Source organism: Nerophis lumbriciformis, linkage group LG37, assembly GCF_033978685.3.
Source record: "Nerophis lumbriciformis linkage group LG37, RoL_Nlum_v2.1, whole genome shotgun sequence".
Lineage (NCBI taxonomy): Eukaryota > Metazoa > Chordata > Actinopteri > Syngnathiformes > Syngnathidae > Nerophis > Nerophis lumbriciformis.
Window position 1 is genome coordinate 21,552,501 of NC_084584.2, and position 25,456 is coordinate 21,577,956.

General features: G+C 41.2%; 1 protein-coding gene across 7 annotated transcripts in view; it reads right to left on the bottom strand.

Moving 5' to 3' along the window:
* sema4ab (sema domain, immunoglobulin domain (Ig), transmembrane domain (TM) and short cytoplasmic domain, (semaphorin) 4Ab) overlaps window positions 1-21,167 on the bottom strand; it is a 33,102-nt gene extending 11,935 nt beyond the window's left edge. Inside the window, exons 1-9 of one of the 7 annotated variants that reach the window (XM_061930802.1) lie at window positions 12,216-12,505; window positions 5,642-5,887; window positions 5,323-5,479; window positions 4,176-4,235; window positions 1,367-1,465; window positions 1,199-1,292; window positions 1,005-1,127; window positions 801-928; window positions 548-729 (exon numbers count right to left, since the gene is read on the bottom strand). In XM_061930802.1, the coding sequence (XP_061786786.1) occupies window positions 548-729; window positions 801-928; window positions 1,005-1,127; window positions 1,199-1,292; window positions 1,367-1,465; window positions 4,176-4,235; window positions 5,323-5,479; window positions 5,642-5,887; window positions 12,216-12,475 (1,349 nt within the window). In that variant the 5' untranslated portion in view covers window positions 12,476-12,505. Of the gene's footprint in view, window positions 1-547; window positions 730-800; window positions 929-1,004; window positions 1,128-1,198; window positions 1,293-1,366; window positions 1,466-4,175; window positions 4,236-5,322; window positions 5,484-5,641; window positions 5,891-12,215; window positions 12,506-12,552; window positions 12,803-21,152 lie in introns of those variants that run through there. The other 6 variants (XM_061930807.1, XM_061930805.1, XM_061930806.1 and 3 more) reach the window with 6 other exon arrangements.
* Window positions 21,168-25,456: the final 4,289 nt, after the last annotated feature.

The window sequence follows — 25,456 nt, forward strand, 5'->3', positions numbered from 1 at the left end:
AATCAACATAAAAAACACAACATACACTTACAATTAGTGCACCAACCCAAAAAACCTTCCTCCCCCATTTACACTCATTCACACAAAATGGTTGTTTCTTTCTGTTATTAATATTCTGGATCCTACATTATATATCAATATATATCAATACAGTCTGCAAGGGATACATTCCGTAAGCACACATGATTGTGCGTGCTGCTGGTCCACTAATAGTACTAACCTTTAACAGTTAATTTTACTAATTTTCATTAATTACTAGTTTCAATGTAACTGTTTTTATATTGTTTTACTTTATTTTTTATTCAAGAAAATGTTTTTAATTTATTTATCTTATCTTTTTTTAAAAGTACCTTATCTTCACCATACCTGGTTGTCCAAATTAGGCATAATAATGTGTTAATTCCACAACTGTATATATCGGTTGATATCGGTATCGGTAATTAAAGAGTTGGACAATATCGGAATATCGGTTATCGGCAAAAAGCCATTATTAGACATTCCTATTTAATTGTCATTCAGGCGTACTGGAGGTGTGTCGCTTACTGACCACTGAGAGGTGAAGATGCCGTAAAAGAGCGTGTCATCCGTAGACGCGCCCTCTGCCGGCGGGAGGCTGTCGATGTCCTGGATCACGTTGTAGGGCAGCTCGTTGTCCGCCTGGCACAGCAGCTGAGCTTTGGCAAAGGTGGTCCAGCGCCGCTGAAGCGTCCGCTGGCCCCCGATGTCACTCTGATGGTCGGAGGAGAAAGACACCATGCAATCTTTCAGCATCATAAAAATGAAAAAGCAAGCGTTGTTACCGTGCAGATTTGGGAAACACGGGACACAATAAACTTGTCGATGAAGTCGTACTCTCTGCCCACTTCGCTGAAGAAGAAGTAGATTTTGCCCTCATCAGGAATAAAAGTGGAGCTGATGAAAGTTGGATCTATAGAAACATATTGATGACACCTATGTTTAGTTACTTAAGTTTTTCAGACAGTATGGTGACAGCGTGTCCTTACCCTCCAGCCATCCCAGGCTGTCATCCAACTTTAGGTCCACACGGGTGCCCTCGCTGAGGTGGCGGGAGATTAACGGCCAGTTGCCCCTGTAGTCGGCCACCGTGCCCGTGTACAGCTCTCCATCTGGGACAGATCACACCACGTTACAAGAAACAGCCTCAAAACGACACCACGACCAGTTTGACGCAACATACCTACGATGATAGCTGTGTTGCGCTGGTAGGGGTCATAGGGACAGCGACCCCGTCCCTCGTCAGACTTGAGGCTCACCGTTAACGTCTCAGAGTTCTAAAAGCGTGCGATGGGACGTGAGTCGGGTCTGCGTGGCAGAGTGTATTTGCAAACAGAACCCACAAACTTACAATGTAGATGCAACGCGGGCTGAAGGCGAATGTTCCGCAGGCGTAGATGTGGGTGGCGTTCAGGAACTGCAGCACGCGGATGAAATTGGGGCAGTCCGCCTAGAAAAAAGAACGCAAAAATACGACAAAGTTAGACATTTCTAGCTGCACAATTTAAATGTAGAGTGCAATTTTTTTCAAATGTTTAACTTCTCATATATATATATTTTTTTATCTAAAAAGGAAATTGTTATTGTTTCATTACTATTTCTACCAGTGTACACATTATTAAACGTGGCAATTAACAGTGTAGGGCTTTAATAGCTGGCCACCATGCTGTCCCAAAATGTCCTCTACAATCCGTGACGTCACGCACAGACGTCATCATACCGAGACGTTTTCAGCAGGATATTTCGCGCAAAATTTAAAATTGCACTTTAGTAAGCTAACCCGGGCGTATTGGCATGTGTTGCAATGTTAAGATTTCATCATTGATATATAAACTATCAGACTGCGTGGTCGGTAGTAGTGGGTTTTAGTAGGCCTTTAAAGATTCCTCGATTAATTTAGCTGGAAAAAAACGTTGATTTGTATGTTGTTGCTTTGATAATTTGTTCCAATAAATATAATAGATAAGAATTTATCAAATCCAGATCGCTCAAACAAAGAGCACATGAGAGCTGATTAAGTGATTAAGTCGCGCTGCGGGTGATGTGGTCTGCATGTGCGTGAGAAGAGGGAGAAAGAGAGCAATGGGCCGAAATAAAATGAAAGAAGCGCTGAAAAGTTTTGCGATTATTTGTAAGTAAAAAAAAAAGTTTAGTTTATAGCAGCAAGCAAGGCAGAAACAAGGTAAAATCCTATCTATCTTATATGAAGACATGTTAGCGTCTACAGTTTGTATGTTAATTGATAACGAGTTGTTTTCTCAAATATAAAACACCAATTCTCTAATTAATACCTTTTCAAATAAATCAATCAATCAATGTTTACTTATATAGTCCTAAATCACGAGTGTCTCAAAGGGCTGCACAAGCCACAACGATATCCTCGGCTCAGATCCCACATCAGGGCAAGAAAAAATCTCAACCCAATGGGATGACAATGAGAAACCATGTGTGTGCTACTTTGTTAAATTCATTGTCACTCAATTTATCATACTTTTTTTTTAAGTTTGGTTCTTTATTATTTGCCTGGTTTTAGGCTTAACAGGGGTTCTTTAACTTATTTTTTTCAAATTAAAAATGCTCCTATTGTAAACATATTATGTGCATTTACAAGAAGAAAGCATGAAGGTCAGAGAAATTGTGTTCATTTCAACTACTTCCCTAAAAGACGCACTAAGGAATAAGTAACTCAATCAATCGAACAAATTAATCGGAAGATTACTAAAACGATCGATAGCTGCAGCCCTTAAACCAGGCCTATTCAACAAGCGGCCCGCGGGCCACATTCTGTCCGCCAAAGCTTTTCATTTGGCCCGCCGGACATCACGCAATGGCTTGATGAAACCATTTAAACTAGGGTTGCTCATGTATGCAGTACTACCGACAGCCCGTACGGGGCAACAGCGAGGCATATGTGTCACAATGAAGCAATAAATTGCGAACATCTGACTTTCAACAACGACGAGAATGTTCTACCCCAAACAAGTGCTCAAGTCATTGTTTCTTGTGGGACCTTTTAAGCGACGGACACATTGATCCAGACAAGCAGCAACTATGATAAAAATCCACATGTGTAAGCTTTATCACAAAACGTGATCTATGTCAGTAGATATTGTGCATAAATATATTTAGTTTTTTTGTATTGAAATTGCTGACTTTGTGATGTCTTTTGTATTCCTGGTCGTGTTGTTTTTTTGTCCAAGAGTAAAACTCTGGGCGATCAGAGTTTGTTTAATACAAGTAGCGCTAAATTTGACCAGTAGAGGGCGATAATGCTACATTTTTGGTTTTATTGTGATAAGTCACATACAGTGTGCGCAATGTTTGATGTACTGTTTAATTTCTATATGCGTAAACATATGTAGTTGTGTGAATGTATTAATGTTAAACCTATTTTATTCATGTAAAATACACAATGGACATTATGTATCGGTATGTAAAATACACAATGGACGCTATACGTTTCTAATATTTATTTTATGTTAAAATTTTCCTTTTTAGAATCCTAAATGAAGAAGCGTAAAGAAACAAAACTGAGGAAGGAAAATAATTCAAAATAAGGAACATCAATCCTCAACAAAATCTCTGGAGCGTTTGTTTCTTCATACTGTTAACTAGCTGGCTGCACACGCTGGAATTCAGTAGTGAGGGCAGAATAATGCATTTAATGACAGTGCAGTGTGAAAGCCAGTGTGTTTACTTTGTAATTAAGTAAACCAAGTCTCAAAGGAATATAACCTGCGGAGGCACTTTCTGACGAAACATAACCTGCAGAAGCACTTTCTGACGAAACATCTACATTTCAATGTGCGGCCCCCGATCCCTTTGACTCGTGAAACTTCATTGTGTAGTTGAATAGCCCTGCCTTAAACAATGTGTGTATTTTATACTATAACAAAAAATATCTTGTACGCAAGCCAATTCATTATTATTGATGAAATGAATTATACTCGTTTCATCCCCAAAAGAAGATACAATGTGTCATGATATTTGTACAGTATTCAACATTAAATACATTCATTCCAATTGTATTGTCATCATAATATAATTACCTGTGTGTTTGTGTGTGTGAGAGAGTGTGGCACGTGCTTTGTATTATTTGTTACTCTGGACTTTGGAGTATCGTCGGCATTTTCAAACTGTGTGCAAACAAAGCTACTTGCCATTTTCTTTCCTTTCATGGAACATTGGTCCAGGTCTTTCACTGAAGGGCTCCAGTCCAGCTAAAAGAGGAAACAGAAGAGGAGGTAGAATATTTCACTAAAGTTGAAAGACCCCTCACATTTTTTTAACAGTACATTAGAAAAAACGCAAATCATTAAGCTTGTATAGCAGCATAGATTAGCTATGTACTCACATTTGTGACACACTGTCTAACCCAGGGACGGATATCATATTGGGCACTTTTGTAGGTACGGTACCTTTTCCAAAATGTGCTGGCTCAATGCTAATTTACATTGGCTTTTCTATATACAGGCTACTGATTAACATTGGCGATTTTACATGGCAATTTCAATACCTCCAAATTTGGAAAACTACAACTAAGATACATGTTGCAATCAAGCAGCTGGTGTGTAATAAGTACAATTCTTACATTATTAACACTTTGTAGTGCTCAAAGTGGCTGGCACAGTCCGCTTCATGGCAAAGACTACTTCCTAGCTAAGGTGTAATACAACATAGTTCAGGTGTTTTTAACCTTTTTGACCTCAGGGCCCCTCTTTTCCATTAAAGAGGGGCCTGGGGCCCACTCAAATATAAACACTGAATTAGTGATCTTATACTTGATTTTAATCGTATTCAATAATTATATGTACCCTATTTACAGTTTAGAACCTTGTCAAATGACATGAAACCAATCACAAATATTATCATCAAGGCTTAGGTCAGGCGGATTACAAAAATAAATACTAATCAAATTTACTGCAAAAAAAGGGACACATAAGAAACTGATGAAAAATAAATGTACATACAATAACACAGTGCTAAAATAAATGCATTCCAGCTACATGAATAATAAATAATAATAATTTAAGTGTAAATGACAATACAGCTTCACCACTTTAGTCATATTTTTTGCCCTTAAGAAACTTCTCATTGCTTTTAGCTCCAGACTTCTTCTGTTTGTTTCATATTGTCATTACAGTCACAAGTGGTGAAAAAGTGTTATACAACTGTGCACCGCTGCGGCTCATATGGACCACAGCTGAGAAACAGATATTTTTTGTAAAGAATAGGGCCATATGAATCCCTTCCCTACATGTACTGGGAGTCGGTACCGTTTCGGTTCAAATTTGAAAAGGTACAAACCTTGTTCCGTAGTACCATAGTGTCCTCGAGCCTAACATCCAGCGCTAACACCGCATCCCTCCCTCCCACGTAGAGCGTGTCTCCGTCGTCGCTGAGCAGCAGTGTGGTGGTGTTGCCCACGTCGGGGCTGCCGAAGCGGGTGAGTTGTCTCCCGGGGCTACCTGTCACCACACGTCGTGTCATACTGGGATTATGGACTTTCACTCACAACACAACAACAACACATTAGGATGTTGGAGATATTATGATAGGCATAATGCAAAACATGTGATGCCAATGTTTACAACTACAGGTTAGTGATGTCATGATGTCTACTCACCTAAGGAGAAGGAGACCCTGGAAGTCAGCGGGGTCACACACGGGCTGAAAAACCCCAGTAAAGCCAGCGCGAGGGGCAGCAAGTGACGACGACTCTCCATTGCGGCGGGAAGTCGACAGGGTCCACCGTGTCAAGGGGTCATCCCCAGGTGGAGCGGCGACCCTCGCTGGGACCACGTCCCCTGGTTTCCACAGGCAACCATTGCTGAGCCAGCTGAGAGGGCTGCCCGGGTAGTCTCCGAGGGCGCTGCTTGTTTTTGCGGGCATTTTGTAAACAGATGTTCATGTAAATGTTTAGTGCTCACATTAAATTGTAGTTGTATGCGTTATTCTATTACTGTAAGTAAGACTACAGTAGAAAGGAGATTCATATGGCCACATTGGTTGCATTTTACCCGACACAGCAAACGTGACGAATTGACTATCTTAAAATGTGTCTTGTGGGCAATTACAACCTGGACCACAGCGTCAGTTGCTATGTAGAGTGCCGTGTTCCATCATTTTCATTAGACGGCATTGCAAAGTTGCTTTGTTGGGTCTGCTCCTGTCTCTGGCCATGCTCCCCCGACCCCAGCAGACGATGGCGTGGAACACCGCAAAGGCCACTACAGTGTATATGGGTGTTGAAATAATTTTTTTGTTTGGTTGCTTGTCTATGCATGGTGCAATCGTGTGTGCGCAATATATATTATTGGTTAATTATTATTTTTGTTTGTTTTACTTTTGTAGCTGTATGTAGAAATGGCACTGCTGGAGTGGCAGCTGGTTGCATCAGCTCCGCTCTTTTAATGTCTTTAATGTCCTTTGATGTTTCCCTCTTACACACATGTTTATGTGTGGTATGTGCCCAGGCATAGACTGATTTTTTGTTTGTGTGTTTACCTGTTTCTCCTCTTTTTTTGTAAGGGGCGCCGGAAGTTGGCAGACCCGTCAGCGATCCTGTTCTGTCTCCCTGTAATGTTTGTCTGCTCTTGAATGGGATTGTGCTAAAAAATCTCAATTTCCCCTTGGGGATTAATAAAGTATTTCTGATTCTGATTCTGAAAATGTATCACCCCTCTCTTCTGCTCATGCGAGATCCACCAAGGAGTTGGGCCATATGAATCCCTTCCCTACTGTACTGTTGTGTTATGTTGAATCTCACTCTGCTCGCTATCAAGCTTGTTACGTTACCATGAATTGATTAACGTGGACCCCGACTTAAACAAGTTGAAAAACGTATTCGGGTGTTACAATTTAGTGGTCAATTGTACGGAATATGTACTGTACTGTGCAATCTACTAATAAAAGTTTCAATCAGTCAAAAAAAAAAAAACGAGGTTAACCAAGATAAAAAAAGGCATTCCAAAAAACATTTCCTTAAAGCGAACAACTATAATAGCTTATTATTAGGGATGTCCGATAATATCGGACTGCCGATATTATCGGTCGATAAATGCTTTAAAAAATGTAATATCAGAAATTACCGGTATCAGTTTCAAAATTATTGGTATCAGTTTCAAAAAGTAAAATGTATTACTTTTTAAAACGCCGCTGTGTACTCGGACGTAGGGAGAAGTACAGAGCACCAATAAACCTTAAAGGCACTGCCTTTGCGTGCCGGCCCAGTCACATAATATCTACGGCTTTTCACACACACAAGTGAATGCCATACTTGGTCAACAGCCATACAGGTCACACTGAGGGTGGCCGTATAAACAACTTTAACACTGTTACAAATATGCGCCACACTGTGAACCCACACCAAACAAGAATGACAAACACATTTCGGGACAACATCCGCACCGTAACACAACATAAACACAACAGAACAAATACCCAGAACCCCTTGCAGCACTAACTCTTCCGGGACGCTACAATATACACCCCTGCTACCACCAAACCCCAACCATCCCATCTCCCGAACTTCGGAGGTCTCAAGGTTGGCAAGTATGCTCTAGTACAGGGGTCGGTAACCTTTTTGGCCTAGAGAGCCTTGAAAGCCAAATATTTTAAAATGTATTTCCGTGAGAGCCATATAATATTTTTTAACACTGAATACAACTGCCCCAAGTGGAGGAGTTCAAGTACCTAGGAGTCTTGTTCACGAGTGAGGGAAAAGTGGATCGTGAGATCGACAGGCGGATCGGTGCGGCATCTTCAGTAATGCGGACGCTGTATCGATCCGTTGTGGTGAAGAAGGAGCTGAGCCAGAAGGCAAAGCTCTCAATTTACCGGTCGATCTACGTTCCCATCCTTACCTATGGTCATGAGCTTTGGGTTATGACCGAAAGGACAAGATCACGGGTACAGGCGGCCGAAATGAGTTTCCTCCGCCGGGTGGCGGGGCTCTCCCTTAGAGATAGGGTGAGAAGCTCTGCCATCCGGGGGGAGCTCAAAGTAAAGCCACTGCTCCTCCACATCGAGAGGAGCCAGATGAGGTGGTTCGGGCATCTGGTCAGGATGCCACCCGAACGCCTCCCTCGGGAGGTGTTTAGGGCACGTCCAACCGGTAGGAGGCCACGGGGAAGACCCAGGACACGTTGGGAAGACTATGTCTCCCGGCTGGCCTGGGAACGCCTCGGGATCCCCCGGGAGGAGCTGGACGAAGTGGCTGGGGAGAGGAAAGTCTGGGCTTCCCTGCTTAGGCTGCTGCCCCCGCGACCCGACCTCGGATAAGCGGAAGAAGATGGATGGATGGATGGACAAATACAACTAAATGTGTGCATTTTTAAGTAAGACCAACATTTTTAGAGTATAATAAGTCTCTTATTATTTTTAATAACATTGTTATTCTGAAACAAACCAATAATAAATAAAATACTTCTTACCATTAATACGACTTCTTCAACAGGTGCAGTAGAAAACAAATGGATGCATTGAAATGCATGAGAATGTTTTATATTTTGAACGTTATTTTTAACCTTGTGATTACCAATGTCAACTAAGATTTATCTGAGAGCCAGATGCAGTCATCAAAAGAGCCACATCTGGCTCGAGAGCCATAGGTTCCCTACCCCTGCTCAAGTATACTCTGGACTGAAGCTGTGTGCCTTCATTGTTTTTGTAGCTGTAGTTTTGAGACATGTTTAAAAAAAAATCTAAAATAATGCACTTTGTGAAAGTCAAAGTATAGTATTTCCCACAGTTGTAATGGGTATCAGGATTATCTCAGGGAGAGCATGTCCCAAATTCCAAGCTGTTTTGAGGCATGTTAAAAAAAATAATGCACTTTGTGACTTCAATAATAAATATGGCAGTGCCATGTTGGCACTTTTTTCCACAACTTGAGTTGAAGTTGTTCTCTTATTTTGGAAAACCTTGTTTTTGATTGATTGAAACTTGTATTAGTAGATTGCACAGTACAGTACATATTCCGTACAATTGACCACTAAATGGTAACACCCGAATAACTTAAAAAGTTAAAGTACCAATGATTGTCACACACACACTAGGCGTGGCGAAATTATTCTCTGCATTTGACCCATCACCCTTGATCACCCCCTGGGAGGTGAGGGGAGCAGTGAGCAGCAGCGGTGGCCGCGCCCGGGAATAATTTTTGGCGATTTAACCCCCAATTCCAACCCTTGATGCTGAGTGTCAAGCAGGGAGGTAATGGGTCCCATTTTTATAGTCTTTGGTATGACTCAAAACCTACCGATCTCAGGGAAGACACTCTAACCACTAGGCCACTGAGTAGGTCGTTTTTCAACTTGTTTAACGTTAATCAACTCATGGTAAAGTTACATTGTTTAATGCATCCAGCGGGGCATCACAACAAAATTAGGCATAATAACGTGTTAATTCCACGACTGTATATATCGGTATCGGTTGATATTGGAATCAGTAGTTAAGAGTTGGACAATATCGGCAAAAAAGCCATTATCGGACATCTCTACTCAGGACCTTCATATTGTGAGGCACATGCGCTAACCCCTGTCCCACCGTGCTGCCCTCGTTACGAAGTTAACCAAGATTAAAAAAATAGATTCCAAAAAACATTTCCTTAAAGCAGGGGTGCTCATTACGTCGATCGCGAGTTACCGGTCGATCTCGGAGGGTGCGTCAGTCGATCACCAGCCAGGCATTAAAAAAATAGTCCTAAAAATGAGCGATCATAAATCTTCACTATGACGTCACTTTCGTGACTTGATTGACATTCACGGCACCCGAGGGTCTTCTGAGATGACGCTGGCTGCTGCCAGCTCATTAAAATTACCGACTGAAAGGCGAGAAACACTTTATTTCAACAGACTGGCGCCGTACCTGTCGTCAAAACTCCAAAGACCGACTGCACAGTTGCACAGTTGCGCTAACAAAATAAGAGTCTCAGAAAGCTGGCGTGCACAAGCCAGCAAGCTACGGAGTTTGCCGACAATGTATTTCTTGTAAAGTGTATACAAAGGAGTACGGAAGCTGGACAAATAAGATGCCAAAAACCAACCACTTTCATGTGGTATTGGACAGGAAGGAGGACTTTTTTTCTCCTCCATTCGAAAATGCGGACATTATCAGCACCACTGTCTGATTCCTATCAATGCAAGTCATCAGAATCAGGTAATACACCAACTTATATTCTTGTCTTCATGAAAGAAAGGAATCTATATGTGTTAAACATGCTTGTATTATCTCTAAACACTTTTAACTTATTAACAATATTAACTATATGTGTTAAACATGCTTGCATTATCATTAAACACCTTTAACTTGTTAACAATATTAACTATATGTGTTAAACATGCTTGTATTATCTTTAAACACCTTTAACTTATTAACAATATTAACTATATGTGTTAAACACCTTTAACTTGTTAACAATATTAACTATATGTATTAAACATTTTTGTATTATCATTAAACACCTTTAATTTTTTTAACAATATTAACTATGTGTTAAACATGCTTGTATTATCATTAAACACCTTTAACTAGTTAACAATATGTATTAAACATGCTTGTATTATCAATTAACACCTTTAACTTGTTAACAAAAACATATATTTCATAAATAAGTAAATGTAAATGATATACCGTATTTTCCGCACTATAAGGCGCACCTAAAAACCACAAATTTTCTCAAAAGCTAACAGTGCGCCTTATAACCCGGTGCGCTTTATTACGATTAATTTTCATAAAGTTTCGATCTCGCAACTTCGGTAAACAGCCGCCATCTTTTTTCCCGGTAGAACAGGAAGCGCTTCTTCTTCTACGCAAGCAACCGCCAAGGAAAGCACCCGCCCCCATAGAACAGGAAGCGCTTTAAGCAACCACCCGCCCCCGGAAGAAGAAGAAAAAACGCGCGGATATCACCGTACGTTTCATTTCCTGTTTACATCTGTAAAGACCACAAAATGGCTCCTACAAAGGACAAGGATCCGGTTCATAAAAAGACGCAATCTCTCCATCCGCACACGGATTACTACCGTATTTCACAGCAACTGATATTCCTGTGGAACGGGAGCACGTACGGTGAATATTCGCACCACAGGGAATGAGAAGTCGTCCTTCACTGTGGTTCTAGCTTGCCATGCTAATGGCCAGAAACTTCCTCCCATGGTGATATTCAAAAGGAAGACCTTGCCAAAAGAGACCTTTCCAGCCGGCGTCATCATAAAAGCTAACTCGAAGGGATGGATGGATGAAGAAAAGATGAGCGAGTGGTTAAGGGAAGTTTACGCGAAGAGGCCGGGTGGCTTTTTTCACACGGCTCCGAAGGCGAACACACCTTCACTAAGACGGGCAGATAGCGCCGGTCGACATACGCCAACATCTGCCAGTGGATCGTAAATGCCTGGGCAGATAGTTTCGGTCACAACTGTGGTCCGAGCTTTCGGGAAGGCAGGATTCACAGAACTGCTGCACAACAACAGCGACACTGAATCCGATGACTTCGACGAGGCGGAGCCGGCCATTTTTGGATCCCACGCTTGCGCAACTTTTCAATTCGGACACCGAAGACGAAGAATTCAAAGGATTTACGAATGAAGAATAACTTCAGAAGGTGAGCGCTATGTTTATTTTGTGTGTTGTGACATTAACGTTCGAGCAACATTATGTTGCTATTTATTGCTCTACACCATTTTGAATTTTACTATGTTTGTGATTGCACATTTGCGTACATTTTGGGACAGAGTTGTTAGAACGCTGGTTTTCAATATATTATTAAAGTTTGACTGAACTATCTGACTGTTTTTTTGACATTCACTTTAGCGCAGCGTAGGCGCGGCTTTTAGTCCGGGGCGGCTTATTGGTGGACAAAATTATGAAATATGTAATTCATAGAAGGTGCGGCTAATAATCCGGTGCGCCTTATAGTGCGGAAAATACGGTATATGAATGAGGTAGATCCCCACGACTTGATCAATTGAAAAGTAGCTCGCCTGCAGAAAAAGTGTGAGCACCCCTGCCTTAAAGCAAACAGCTATAATAGCTTATTATCATCATCATCTGCATGCCATATCCTTTAATTGTGCAAATTCTGACAATTCAACAAAATTAATATATCGAAACACTATTTAATCACTATTGTCTTGTTGCAACAGGTAACTATTATTAATCCAAGCATGAATAAACAGGTATCAAAACAAACAATTGACCTGGAATCTAGTTGTTTTTGTCTAAGCATCGTCTTCAAGCATATGTTTGACTGCTCGTTGACCTTTTGAATGGCGCACACATCACGTGATACACACATGGACACCTTAAACGCAGCAAGGCTAACAGTTAGCTTCCATCCCAGCCGGTTAACATTTAAAAATGTGAGTAAAGTTGAGGAATTGCAACAATAAACATAACCCCAGCAAAACACGTCACTAAAAGTTAACATTAGTATTAATAAACCAAAACGCCGTTTCATCTCGTAGCAGGGATAGTCTTTGTTTGTGCAACACGTTATTGCGGCGTGTTTTTGATTGACGGTTCAAGTTAGCTTACATCTTTTAGCTTCGCTGGCGTCCTCTATTCCGCCCGGCTTCTCTTCTCCGGACGAACACAAACGTGGGGGTAAAAACGCTGACCGCGGAGAGTGGACGACAGGGTAACGAGTGGGGTCTTTAACTAATGTCAACAATGAGCCTCCTCCCACCATGAGACTGAAGCTGGCCTGAGTGGCCTCCGCCTGCTGGACAACAGCTAGCATAGCAGCAGGGGCGGAGCCAGATTTAAACACAACCCGTCTGGTTTGTTTGATTCACCCCAAAACTAATGTCAACAAAAGTGGTTGGAAGTTTTTTTTAATCCACTTTACAACTGAAAGCCTAAACAAATGTATCATACAAAACTGGTGAAACGTTTATTTATCATAAACAAGGCAATTTAAAACATATTATGGGGGGGGGGGGCAGTGTTGCCCAACTGTCATGCCAGATGCCTAAAATGTAGAGATGCCGATAAATGCGTTAAAATGTAATATCTGAAATGATCAGTATCAGTTTTTTATTATCGGTATCGTTTTGTTTTTTTTGTTTGTTTTTTTGTTTGTTTTAATTAAATCAACATAAAAAAGATACACTTGCAATTAGTGCACCAACCCAAAAAACCTTCCTCCCCCATTTACACTCATTCACACTCATTCACACAAAAGGGTTGTTTCTTTCTGTTATTAATATTCTGGTTCCTACATTATATATCAATATATATCAATACAGTCTGCAAGGGATACAGTCTGTAAGCACACATGATTGTGCGTGCTGCTGGTCCACTAATAGTACTAACCTTTAACAGTTAATTTTACTAATTTTCATTAATTACTAGTTTCAATGTAACTGTTTTTATATTGTTTTACTTTCCTTTTTATTCAAGAAAATGTTTTTAATTTATTTATCTTATTTTATTTTATTTTATTTTTTTAAAGTACCTGGTTTCCAAATTAGGCATAATAATGTGATAATTCCACGACTGTATATATCGGTTGATATCGGTATCAGTTGATATCGGTATCAGTTGATATTGGTATCGGTAATTAAAGAGTTGGACATTATCGGAATATCGGATATCTGCAAACAAACATTATCGGACATCCCTACTAAAATTGTCTTATTTAAAAGGAATATTTAGCACTAAGGTTGATTGGCTCTAGTGGATGAATGTGAGTGTGAATGTTGTCTGTCTATTAAGTTAAGTTAAGTTAAAGTACCAATGATTGTCACACACACACTAGGTGTGGTGAAAATTGTCCTCTGCATTTGACCCATCCCCTTCTTCACCCCCTGGGAGGTGAGGGGAGCAGTGGGCAGCAGCGGTGCCGCGCCCGGGAACCCCCAATTCCAACCCTTGATGCTGAGTGCCAAGGAGGGAGGTAATAGGTCCCATTTTTATAGTCTTTGGTATGACTCGGCCGGGGTTTGAACTTAGACTTAGACTTCCTTTTTATTGTCATTCAAATTTGAACTTTACAGTACAGATAAGAAGAATTAAATTTTGTTACATTAGCTCATGGTAGTGCAGAATAAAAAAGCAATAAGGTGCATATATAAATAAATAAATAGGTTACTGTACAGATAAATATATTGCACTTTTTCATATGCATCCACGTTTATGGATGTATGTTACATTGTCTTTTTTATTCCAGCGAGTTAATCCATTTTGGGGGGAGTTGAGGGGATAATTATGATGCGTTCAAGAGTCTTACGGTCTGAGGGAAGAAGCTGTTACAGAACCTACAGGTTCTGCTTCGGAGGCTGCGGAACCTCTTTCTAGAGTCCAGCAGTGAAAACAGTCCTTGGTGGGGGTGGGAGGAGTCTTTGCAGATTTTCTGAGCCCTGGTCAGGCAGCGGCTTTTTGCGATCTCCTGGATAGGAGGAAGAGGAGTCCTGATGACCTTTTCCGCCATCCTCACCACTCTCTGGAGAGACTTCCAGTCTGAGGCATTGCAGGCTCCAGTCCAGACAGAGATGCTGTTGGTCAGCAGGCTCTCTATAGTGCCTCTGTAGAATGTGGTGAGAATGGGGGGAGGGAGCTGTGCTCTTTCCATCCGACGCAAAAGGTGCATGCGCTGCTGAGCTCTTTTTACAAGAGCTCCGGTGTGTAGGGACCAGGTTATATTGTCAGTTATCTGCACCCCCAGGAACTTGGTGCTGCTTACCATCTCCACCGCTGTGTCATTGATGTAGAGTGGAGCGTGGCTGGACTGGTGCTTACTGAAGTCAACGATGATCTCCTTGGTCTTGTCGACATTCAGGACCAGGCTGTTGGTTCTGCACCAGTCAACCAGATGTTTCACCTCCTCCCTGTAGTCCATGTCAATGTTGTCACGGATGAGGCCCACTACTGTCGTGTCGTCCGCATACTTCACAATGTGGTTAGTAGTGGACCTGGCGCAGCAGTCATGAGTCATCAACGTGAACAGCTGCGGACTCAGGACGCAGCCTTGGGGGGGGCCGGTGCTCAGGGAGATGGCACTGGAGTTGTTGTTGCCCACTCTCACAGATTGGGGTCTGTCTGTGAGGAAGTCAAGCAGCCAGTTGCATAGGGGGGGGGCATAGTCACAACCTACCCATCTCAAGGCGGACACTCTAACCACTAGGCCACTGTAATGAGGTGGCGAATTGTCCAGGGTGTACCCCGCCTTCCGCCTGAATGCAGCTGAGATAGGCTTCAGCACCCCGCCGCGACCCCGAAAGGGACAAGCGGTAGAAAATGGATGGATGGATTTAACACTAGAAAATGTAAATGGGTTATACTTGTATAGCGCTTTTTTACCTTCAAGGTACTCAAAGCGCTTTGACACTAATTTCCACATTCACCCATTCACACACTGAGGGCGGGAGCTGCCATGCAAGGCCCTAACCACGACCCATCAGGAGCAAGGGTGAAGTGTCTCGCTCAAGGACACAACGGACACGACGAGGTTGGCAGAAGGTGGGGATTGAACCAGGAACCCTCAGGTCGCTGGCACGGCCACTCTCCCAACTGCGCAACGCCACCCCCAAAAACATCACTACAGACTGTGAAGTGTCACTTACGATGCATGTTTGCCTTTAAATAATAGGGGTGAGAATCTTTGGGCGCCTAATGGTACGATTCTGATTCCGTTTCCTGGCGTGACGATTCGTTTCACAATCAGTTCTCGATTCAACACGGTTGTCAATTGAAACTGATTCTTGCAATGTATTATTTGGTGGAATATTTATAATGAAACTTCTTAAAAACAGGTTACAAGTTAGAAAAGCTCCTGGTTGCGTGGAGGTGGCCTAAAAATGTATTTTAGAAATTCTTATGGAAAAAAATACATTTTTTATTGATTTTTGAACATTTTGAATCCACGATTTAGACTCGGAGTGAAACTGTAGCGTATTATTTTCGGGTCTCCCTATGTCTAGCATTAAAAGATTACAGTTGGTACAAAATGCGGCTGCTAGACTTTTGACAAGAACAAGAACGTTTGATCATATTACACCTATACTGTATATACCTATATACATACCGATACTGGCTCACCTGCACTGGCTTCCTGTGTACTTAAGATGTGACTTTAAGGTTTTACTACTTACGTATAAAATACTACACGGTCTAGCTCCATCCTATCTTGCTGATTGTATTATACCATATGTCCCGGCAAGGGGGTAGGTGGTAGCGGGGGGTGTATATTATAGCGTCTCGGAAGAGTTAGTGCTGCAAGGGGTTCTGGGTATATCTTCTGTTGTGTTTATGTTGTGTTACGGTGCGGATGTTCTCCCGAAATGTGTTTGTCATTCTTGTTTGGTGTGGGTTCACAGTGTGGTGCCTATTTGTAACAGTGTTAAAGTTGTTTATACGGCCACCCTCAGTGTGACCTGTATGGCTGTTGACCAAGTATGCCTTGCATTCACTTGTGTGTGTGAAAAGCCGTAGATATTATTTGACTGGGCCGGCACGCAAAGGCAGTGCCTTTAAGGTTTATTGGCGCTCTGTACATCTCCCTACGTCCGTGTACACAGCGGCGTTTTAAAAAGTCATGAATTTTACTTTTTGAAGCCGATACCGATCATTTTGAAACCGATTTCGATAATGTCCGATGTCACTTTTGAAAGCATTTATCGGCCGATATTATCGGACATCCCGACTGACTAACTTCTGTTCCAGGAACTCTCACGCAGTTGATTTATGGGTTTGTGTGTGGTTTTGTCATTTGCAGCATTTTTCTTGTGCATTTGGTTCATGGTGTTTATGAATGCTCCGATTTTATCGGGCTAATAGTTCGACTAATTAAGGCTTTGGAAAATATAATATATTCAACATTGTGGCCCTACATGCAGAAAGATCCTCTTGAAGTATTCTCGGTAGAAGTATTGTTTGTTTTGGGCTTTTTGAGATAGCGCCTAGCAGACACAACAAACCTGTTCAGGGTTGGCGTGAATAGAAAAGCTTTAGTGAGTACAGACTGTTCAATCCCTTAAAGTTTATTTAATGTCTAGAAGTCTTTAATCCCTAGAGCCTGGGCAGCACTCTAGGGGAGAGTGTGGGTTGGTTGTCGCCCCACTATACAAGAAGCAGTATAAGAGATCATTTTTGGCGCCTCCCCTAACCCGTAGCGAGTGTTTATGTATTTATTTGCATGTGTCAAGATATTGCCTCTCACACCCCCGCCATTTGAGAAGTACTGCTCTATTATGAATTGTTCATCATCAAATTATATTTCAGTAGTCATACCTAAATTACATTGAAGCCTAAAATGTTAGCTTGAAATGTTTATATTGCTCAGTTTCCAAGTCATTGTAACAAATGGGTAATAAACTTTGAAAGACACATTGTGACAACCAAGGTCAGTCTACTCAGTAAGCGACGCATTTCAAAACAGTATAGCAGGGCATCCATCCATCCATTTTCTACCGCTTATTCCCTTTGGGGTCGCGGGGGGCGCTGGAGCCTATCCCAGCTATCATCGTCAAGCCGCTTTCTGACAGTCGCTTCAGGATGCGCCGTTTTGTGGGCGGTCTTATTTACGTGGCTCACCTTCGGCAGCGTCTTCCCCCCGTCATCTTTGTTGTAGCGGTGTAGCGTGCAAGGACGGGAGTGGAAGAAGTGTCAAAAGATGGAGCTAACTGTTTTAATGACATTCAGACTTTACTTCAATCAATAACGGAGCAGCATCTCCTCATCCGGAAACACCGTCTGACCGGAACTCTCTAATAACTAAAGTTCCTTGGGTGAATAATGTAAACTCACTACACCGGTATGTTTTAGCGCTTTAATGGCGAGTTTACTGACAGATATAAGTAAGAACTTTACACTACTTTATATTAGAAATGGCAACAGCGGAGGATGAATGTCCCATAACAAGAAGATAGAGAAAAAGAAGAAGCTTATCGACTACGGACTACAAAGGCGGACCCGCGCAACTTTTCAGGACTTATGCAGATCCCAAATACAGCTCAGCATGTACCAGAAGGTAAGAAAAGTTGCTTTTGTATTGTGAAACAAAACGCCAGATAATATGTCTTACCTTGTACACACACCATAATAATACTCGTACGTTGAAGCACAGTACAATCCATCAAGCAGTGCGGCTTCATAGCTTACCAAAGTCGCACTAAAACATTTTGATAGATTTTTGAGCGCCGTGTGTAATGTTCTATATTTTCAATGGAACATAAACAATTTTGGTGTTGTTTACTTGAGTCATATTGCAGTCTACACGTATCTCTTATGTGAGACTGGTCACACTTATCATTTCACCATGTACCAAATAAAATGGTTTTAAGGTCGGTCAGCACAACCAAAATTATTCTGTATATCAGGCCCACCGGGTTATAAGGCTCATTGTCGAGTTTTGAGAAAATGAAAAAAAGTGCGCCTTATATTACGAAAAATACGATAATGAAGAGGGCCGCCGTTTCAGGAGCTCAAGGTCTCAGGTGCCGAACATCGAAATTTGGATGTTACTTTAGAAAGAGCCTCCACGGGTTACATTCCTTTGAGGCTGTGTTTACTTGTTTAGAAAGTCACCACACTGCACTGTCAATAAATTCATTATTCTGCACTCGCTACTCGTTTCCAGCGCGTGCAGCTAGACAGATAGTTAACAAGTTTAGTTAATGATTGATGTTCCCTGTTTTGAATTATTTTTCTTCCTCAGTTGTATTTCTTTATACAATGTCCTTTATTTAGGTTTGTAAGACTGAAAATGTAAACATTATAAAAGTCCATTATGTGTTTTACATAAATGGTAAATGTATTATACTTGTATAGCGCTTTTCTACCTTCAAAGTACTCAAAGCGCTTTGACACTATTTCCACATTCACCCATTCACACACACATTCACACACTGATGGCGGTAGCTGCCATGCAAGGGGCTAACCACGACCCATCAGGAGCAAGGGTGAAGTGTCTTGCTCAAGTACACACAACAGATGTGATTAGGTTGATAGAAGCTGGGGATCGAACCAGGAACCCTCAGGTTGCTGACACAGCCACTCTCCCAACCACGCCACGCCATCCCCATATAATAATAAAATAACTATTGTGTATGCTACGTAAATAAAATGGAAGGTTTAGTGTTAATACACACAGCAAACATTGCACACGTGGGTTAACACGATTTAGCCCACAGTCTAGCTTTACTGCCCTCTGCTGGTCAAATTCAGCGCTACATGTATTTAACAAGTTTTGATCGCCAGAGGTATAGGTAAACAGCCAAAAAAAAACACGACCACGAATACAAAAGACATCCAAGTCAGCAATTTCCATACATTCATACTTTGTTGTCCAGTCGCTGTTAAAGTCCGATTTTCGTGATTAATTTTTAATTTTTTTCAGGGTCACTAGTGCCATCTTCTTTTACTCACCCTCTGCTGCTTCATTGTGACACATATGCTTCGCTGTTGCCCCCTGCGGGGTGGCAGTAGTACTGCGTACATGAGCAACCCTAGTTTGAAAGGTTTCATCTAGAAACCAATATTATCGGCCGATAAATACTTTGAAATTTAATATCAGAAATTATCTGTATCGGTTTCAACCTCCCGATTTTCCCAGGAGATTCCCGAATTTCAATGGCCCTCCCGAAAATCTCCCGGGGTAACCATTCTCCCGAATTTCTCCCGATTTCCACCCAGACAACTGACTTTAGCGTCCTTTTCAACCTGTCGTCACGTCCGCTTTTCCTCCATACAAACAGCGTGCCGGCTCAGTCACATAATATATGCGGCTTTTACACACATATAAGTGAATGCAACGCTTACTTGATCAACAGCCATACAGGTCACACTGAGGGTGGCCGTATAAACAACTTTAACACTGTTACAAATATGCGCCACACTGTGAACCCACACCAAACAAGAATGACAAACACATTTCGGGAGAACATCCGCACCGTAACACAACATAAACACGACAGAACAAATACCCAGAACCCCTTGCAGCACTAACTCTTCCGGGACGCTACAATATCAAACCTATTTGGGTGATGTTCGACAGTTAAATAGCATACAGTAAATGTGACGGCCACCCCCGACTGGAATTTCGTTATTAGCTAGCTAGTTGTTACAAGGCTAATCACCGTGTAACAACTAGCTAGCTAATAACGATCCTAAGGTATAAGTTTCCTTTCAATTGTTTTGTTGTAAACACATTGTGTAAAAGCCTACGAGAAAAATACGAAGGGAGCTTTGACAAGCACAAAAAGTTCCCTCGCCTCAGGTTCAACTGTCTTACTCCAGAGAAGACTATGTAGATGTCCGATAATGGCTTTTTTGCCGATATCCGATATTCCAATATTGTCCAACTCTTAATTACCGATTCCGATATCAACCGATACAGATATATACAGTCGTGGAATTAACACGTTATTATGCTTAATTTTGTTGTGATGCCCCGCTGGATGCATTAAACAATGTAACAAGGTTTTCCAAAATAAATCAACTCAAGTTATGGAAAAAAATGCCATAATGGCACTGCCATATTTATTATTTCTAGCCACAAAGAGCATTATTTTTTTTAACATGCCTCAAAACAGCAGCTTGGAATTTGGGACATGCTCTCCCTGAGAGAGCATGAGGAGGTTGAGGTGGGCGGGGTTGGGGGTGGGGGGTACGGGGTAGAGGGTAGCGGGGGGTGTATATTGTAGCGTCCCGGAAGAGTTAGGGCTGCAAGGGGTTCTGGGTATTTGTTCTGTTGTGTTTATGTTGTGTTACGGTGCGGATGTTCTCCCGAAATGTGTTTGTCATTCTTGTTTGGTGTGGGTTCACAGTGTGGCGCATATTTGTAACAGTGTTAAAGTTGTTTACACGGCCACCCTCAGTGTGACCTGTATGGCTGTTGACCAAGTATGACTTGCATTCACTTGTGTGTGTGAAAAGCCGTAGGTATTATGCGACTGGGCCGGCACGCAAAGGCAGTGCCTTTAAGGTTTATTGGCGTTCTGTACTTCTCCCTACGTCCGAGTAGTCATACATTTTACTTTTTGAAACCAATACTGATAATTTCCGATGTTACATTTTAAAGCATTTATCGGCCGATAATATCGGCAGCCCGATATTATCGGACATCTCTAGTAAGCGCTGATACCACAGATTTTGGGAGACAGCGGCCTCTAGTGGCAAGTCGGGTGTAAAAGTACCTTTTTTTTTTTTAGATGTTTTCCATCTTCCTGTGCAGAGGCCTCCGATGTTTGATTCCACAATTAAGGTCAGCCTGTCCAATTAGAATGAGGTCCAATTAAAACGCAGTACGGATGAGCGCGGTGCAGATGGTTCGGTCTTCATCCGACGGTCGGTGCGATCCAGCGTTGAAACCAGGCGTTCAAACTGGACTTGGACAGAATTAGAAAGAGAAAGGCGCGAGGGAGCGTAAGATGGCTAATGAGAAGAAAAGCAGATTGGGAGAGGATTAGCTCGCGGTGACCTGAAAACAGCCACGCGGGAAGGAGGTGGACGCCTCTTGCGGCGTCAAACGTGAAGCTGCTGCGAGAAGAAGAACATGGCCGACATCTCTATGGTGATGCGTTTGATTTTTTTTTCAAGGCCTTTTTTTCACTGACTTGTATAACAGACGAACAAAGTCAAACAGGCCATTTTCCGCCATCTGAGGTTGTATCAAAGTCATAACAGAGGCGGGATGCTGCCTGTGTGTAAGGACCAGACACACTCGCTAAGCTACATCCTTTGGCCAATCACAGAACAGAGCCTATCTCAGCTGCACTTGGGTGGAAGCTGGGGTACACCCTGGACAAGTTGCCACCTCATCGCAGGGCCAACATACAAACCCCGTTTCCATATGAGTTGGGAAATTGTGTTGGATGTAAATATAAACGGAATACAATGATTTGCAAATCCTTTTCAACCCATATTCAGTTGAATGCACTACAAAGACAAAATGTTTGATGTTCAAACTCATAAACTTAACTATTTTTTTGCAAATAATAATTAACTTACAATTTCATGGCTGCAACACGTGCCAAAGTAGTTGGGAAAGGGCATGTTCACCACTGTGTTACATGGCCTTTCCTTTTAACAACACTCAGTAAACGTTTGGGAACTGAGGAGACACATTTTTTAAGCTTCTCAGGTGGAATTATTTCTCATTCTTGCTTGATGTACAGCTTAAGTTGTTCAACAGCCACCGTTGTGGTATTTTAGGCTTCATAATGCGCCACACATTTTCAATGGGAGACAGGTCTGGACTACAGGCAGGCCAGTCTAGTACCCGCACTCTTTTACTATGAAGCCACGTTGATGTAACACGTGGCTTGGCATTGTCTTGCTGAAATAAGCAGGGGCGTCCATGATAACGTTGCTTGGATGGCAACATATGTTGCTCCAAAACCTGTATGTACCTTTCAGCATTAATGGTGCCTTCACAGATGTGTAAGTTATCCATGTCTTGGGCACTAATACACTCCCATACAATCACAGATGCTGGCTTTTCAACTTTGTGCCTATAACAATCCAGATGGTTCTTTTCCTCTTTGGTCCGGAGGACACGACGTCCACAGTTTCCAAAAACAATTTGCAATGTGGACTCGTCAGACCACAGAACACTTTTCCACTTTGTATCAGTCCATCTTAGATGAGCTCAGGCCCAGCAAAGCCGACAGCGTTTCTGGGTGTTGTTGATAAACGGTTTTCGCCTTGTATAGGAGAGTTTTAACTTGCACTTACAGATGTAGCGACCAGCTGTAGTTACTGACAGTGGGTTTCTGAAGCGTTCCTGAGCCCATGTGGTGATATCCTTCACACACTGATGTCGCTTGTTGATGCAGTAAAGCCTGAGGGATCGAAGGTCACGGGCTTAGCTGCTTACGTGCAGTGATTTCTCCAGATTCTCTGAACCCTTTGATGATATTATGGACCGTAGATGGCGAAACCCCTAAATTCCTTGCAATAGCTGGTTGAGAGAGGTTTTTCTTAAACTGTTCAACAATTTGCTCACGCATTTGTTGACAAAGTGGTGACCCTCGCCCCATCCTTGTTTGTGAATGACTGAGCATTTCATGGAATCTACTTTTATACCCAATCATGGCACCCACCTGTTCCCAATTTGCCTGTTCACCTGTGGGATGTTCCAAATAAGTGTTTGATGAGCATTCCTCAACTTTATCAGTATTTATTGCCACCTTTCCCAACTTCTTTGTCACGTGTTGCTGGCATCAAATTCTAAAGTTAATGATTATTTGCAACAAAAAAAAAAATGTTTATCAGTTTGAACATCAAATATGTTGTCTTTGTAGCATATTAAACTGAATATGGGTTGAAAATGATTTGCAAATCATTGTATTCCGTTTATATGTACATCTAACACAATTTCCCAACTCATATGGAAACGGGGTTTGTAGATAGACAACCATACACACTCACATTCACACACTAGGGACCATTTAGAAACGTGTTCTTTAATGTAACATTAATTTATTTTAAGTAAAATTATAAATAATTTTTATTTCATGATTTAATTATTTCCCAATTCAATAAATTATGATATATTTATTTTTCAGGATTGAATTTATTGTTTCAAGATTTTATTTATTATTCCATCCATCCATCCATCCATCTTCTTCTGCTTATCCGAGGTCGGGTCGCGGGGGCAGCAGCCTAAGCAGGGAAGCCCAGACTTCCCTTTCCACAGCCACTTCGTCCAGATCCTCCCGGGGGATCCCGAGGCGTTCCCAGGCCAGCCGGGAGACATAGTCTTCCCAACGTGTCCTGGGTCTTCCCCGTGGCCTCCTACCGGTCGGACGTGCCCTAAACACCTCCCTAGGGAGGCGTTCGGGTGGCATCCTGACCAGATGCCCGAACCACCGCATCTGACTCCTCTCGATGTGGAGGAGCAGCGGCTTTACTTTGAGCTCCCCCCGGATTGCAGAGCTTCTCACCCTATCTCTAAGGGAGAGCCCCGCCACCCGGCGGAGGAAACTCATTTCGGCCGCTTGTACCCGTGATCTTGTCCTTTCGGTCATAACCCAAAGCTCATGACCATAGGTGAGGATGGGAACGTAGATCGACCAGTAAATTGAGAGCTTTGCCTTCCGGCTCAGCTCCTTCTTCACCACAACAGATCGATACAGCGTCCGCATTACTGAAGATTTAATGATTTAATTAATAATTAGGATTTCATTATTTAATGATTCATTTGTTTCTTGATTTGATTAGTTATTTCACAACTTAATAAACAATTTCATGAATTAATGATATATGCAATTATTTAATCAATTATTTCACGGTTTGACTATTTTATATCACGATTTAATGATTGTATTAATTACTTAATGAACCTGTGTGTTATGGAGGGTCACAATCACTTCATTGAGATTACCTTTAATAATAAATACATCGTCAAATAATTATTTAAATGTGTCATTAATTATTTAAAATTGGAATGATTTCATTATTTCACGATGTAATTAATTATTACATGATTTATTAATGTATTGCATTATTTAACAATTTAATATTTTGTTTATTTAATGTCGTAAAGATGTATCTAATTATTTCATCAACCTGTGAGTTAGACAACATTGAATAGATACATTTAATTAATTATATTAGGAATGATTTCCTTATTTCACGATTCGTTTCATTATTTAGTGATTAATTTCATTGGTTCACAATTCAGTTAATTATTTCACGATTTAATTAAATATTTCATGATTTTTTTTAAAATTTGTATTCTTTAACGATTTAAGGATTTATTTAAAATATCTAATGAACCTGTGTGTCATAGGGGGACAAATAGAATACAATTAAATATATTAATGTAATTATAAATAATTATTTAAATGTGTAATCAATCAATTATAATTGGCATAAAATATTCAAAGCGGTATTTAATGTGTCATTAATTTATTTAATGTAAAATAACATTAATTTATTTAATCATTCATTCAATTATTGATTTAATTTTAATTACTTGAATATATTATTAATTAATTATATATGGAATTATTTCATGACGTATTTCAAGACTTAATTTTGTATCATTTATTATTTCACTATTTGATTATTAAATTTTTTATGATTAAATTGATTCGTTCACAATTTAATTATAGATTTCATGATATAATCAGGCCATTCACAACTCAATTAGTTTATGATTTATTGATGTATTAAATACACTTTTTTTGCATTTAATTCTAATTGAATAATGACACATTGAAGTAATTAATTGAAGATGTATTTATTTATTTAATGTTGTCCATTTGGCCCCTCCATATGAAGGGGGCCTCTGGTTTAGGTAATGCGCCCCACCAGCTATAAGTAGACATTCAAACAACCGGACATGTTCTCGACACCTTCCTTCTAATTGTAACACTATTTACTTTGCTGTGCCCTTGTGGCGCCAAACCAACCTCCTTCCTAACCTTTGCATTCCAGCAGTCTTCCTGTTTCCTTACCGGCTGTTTGCAGACTCTGTGCAACATTTAGAACA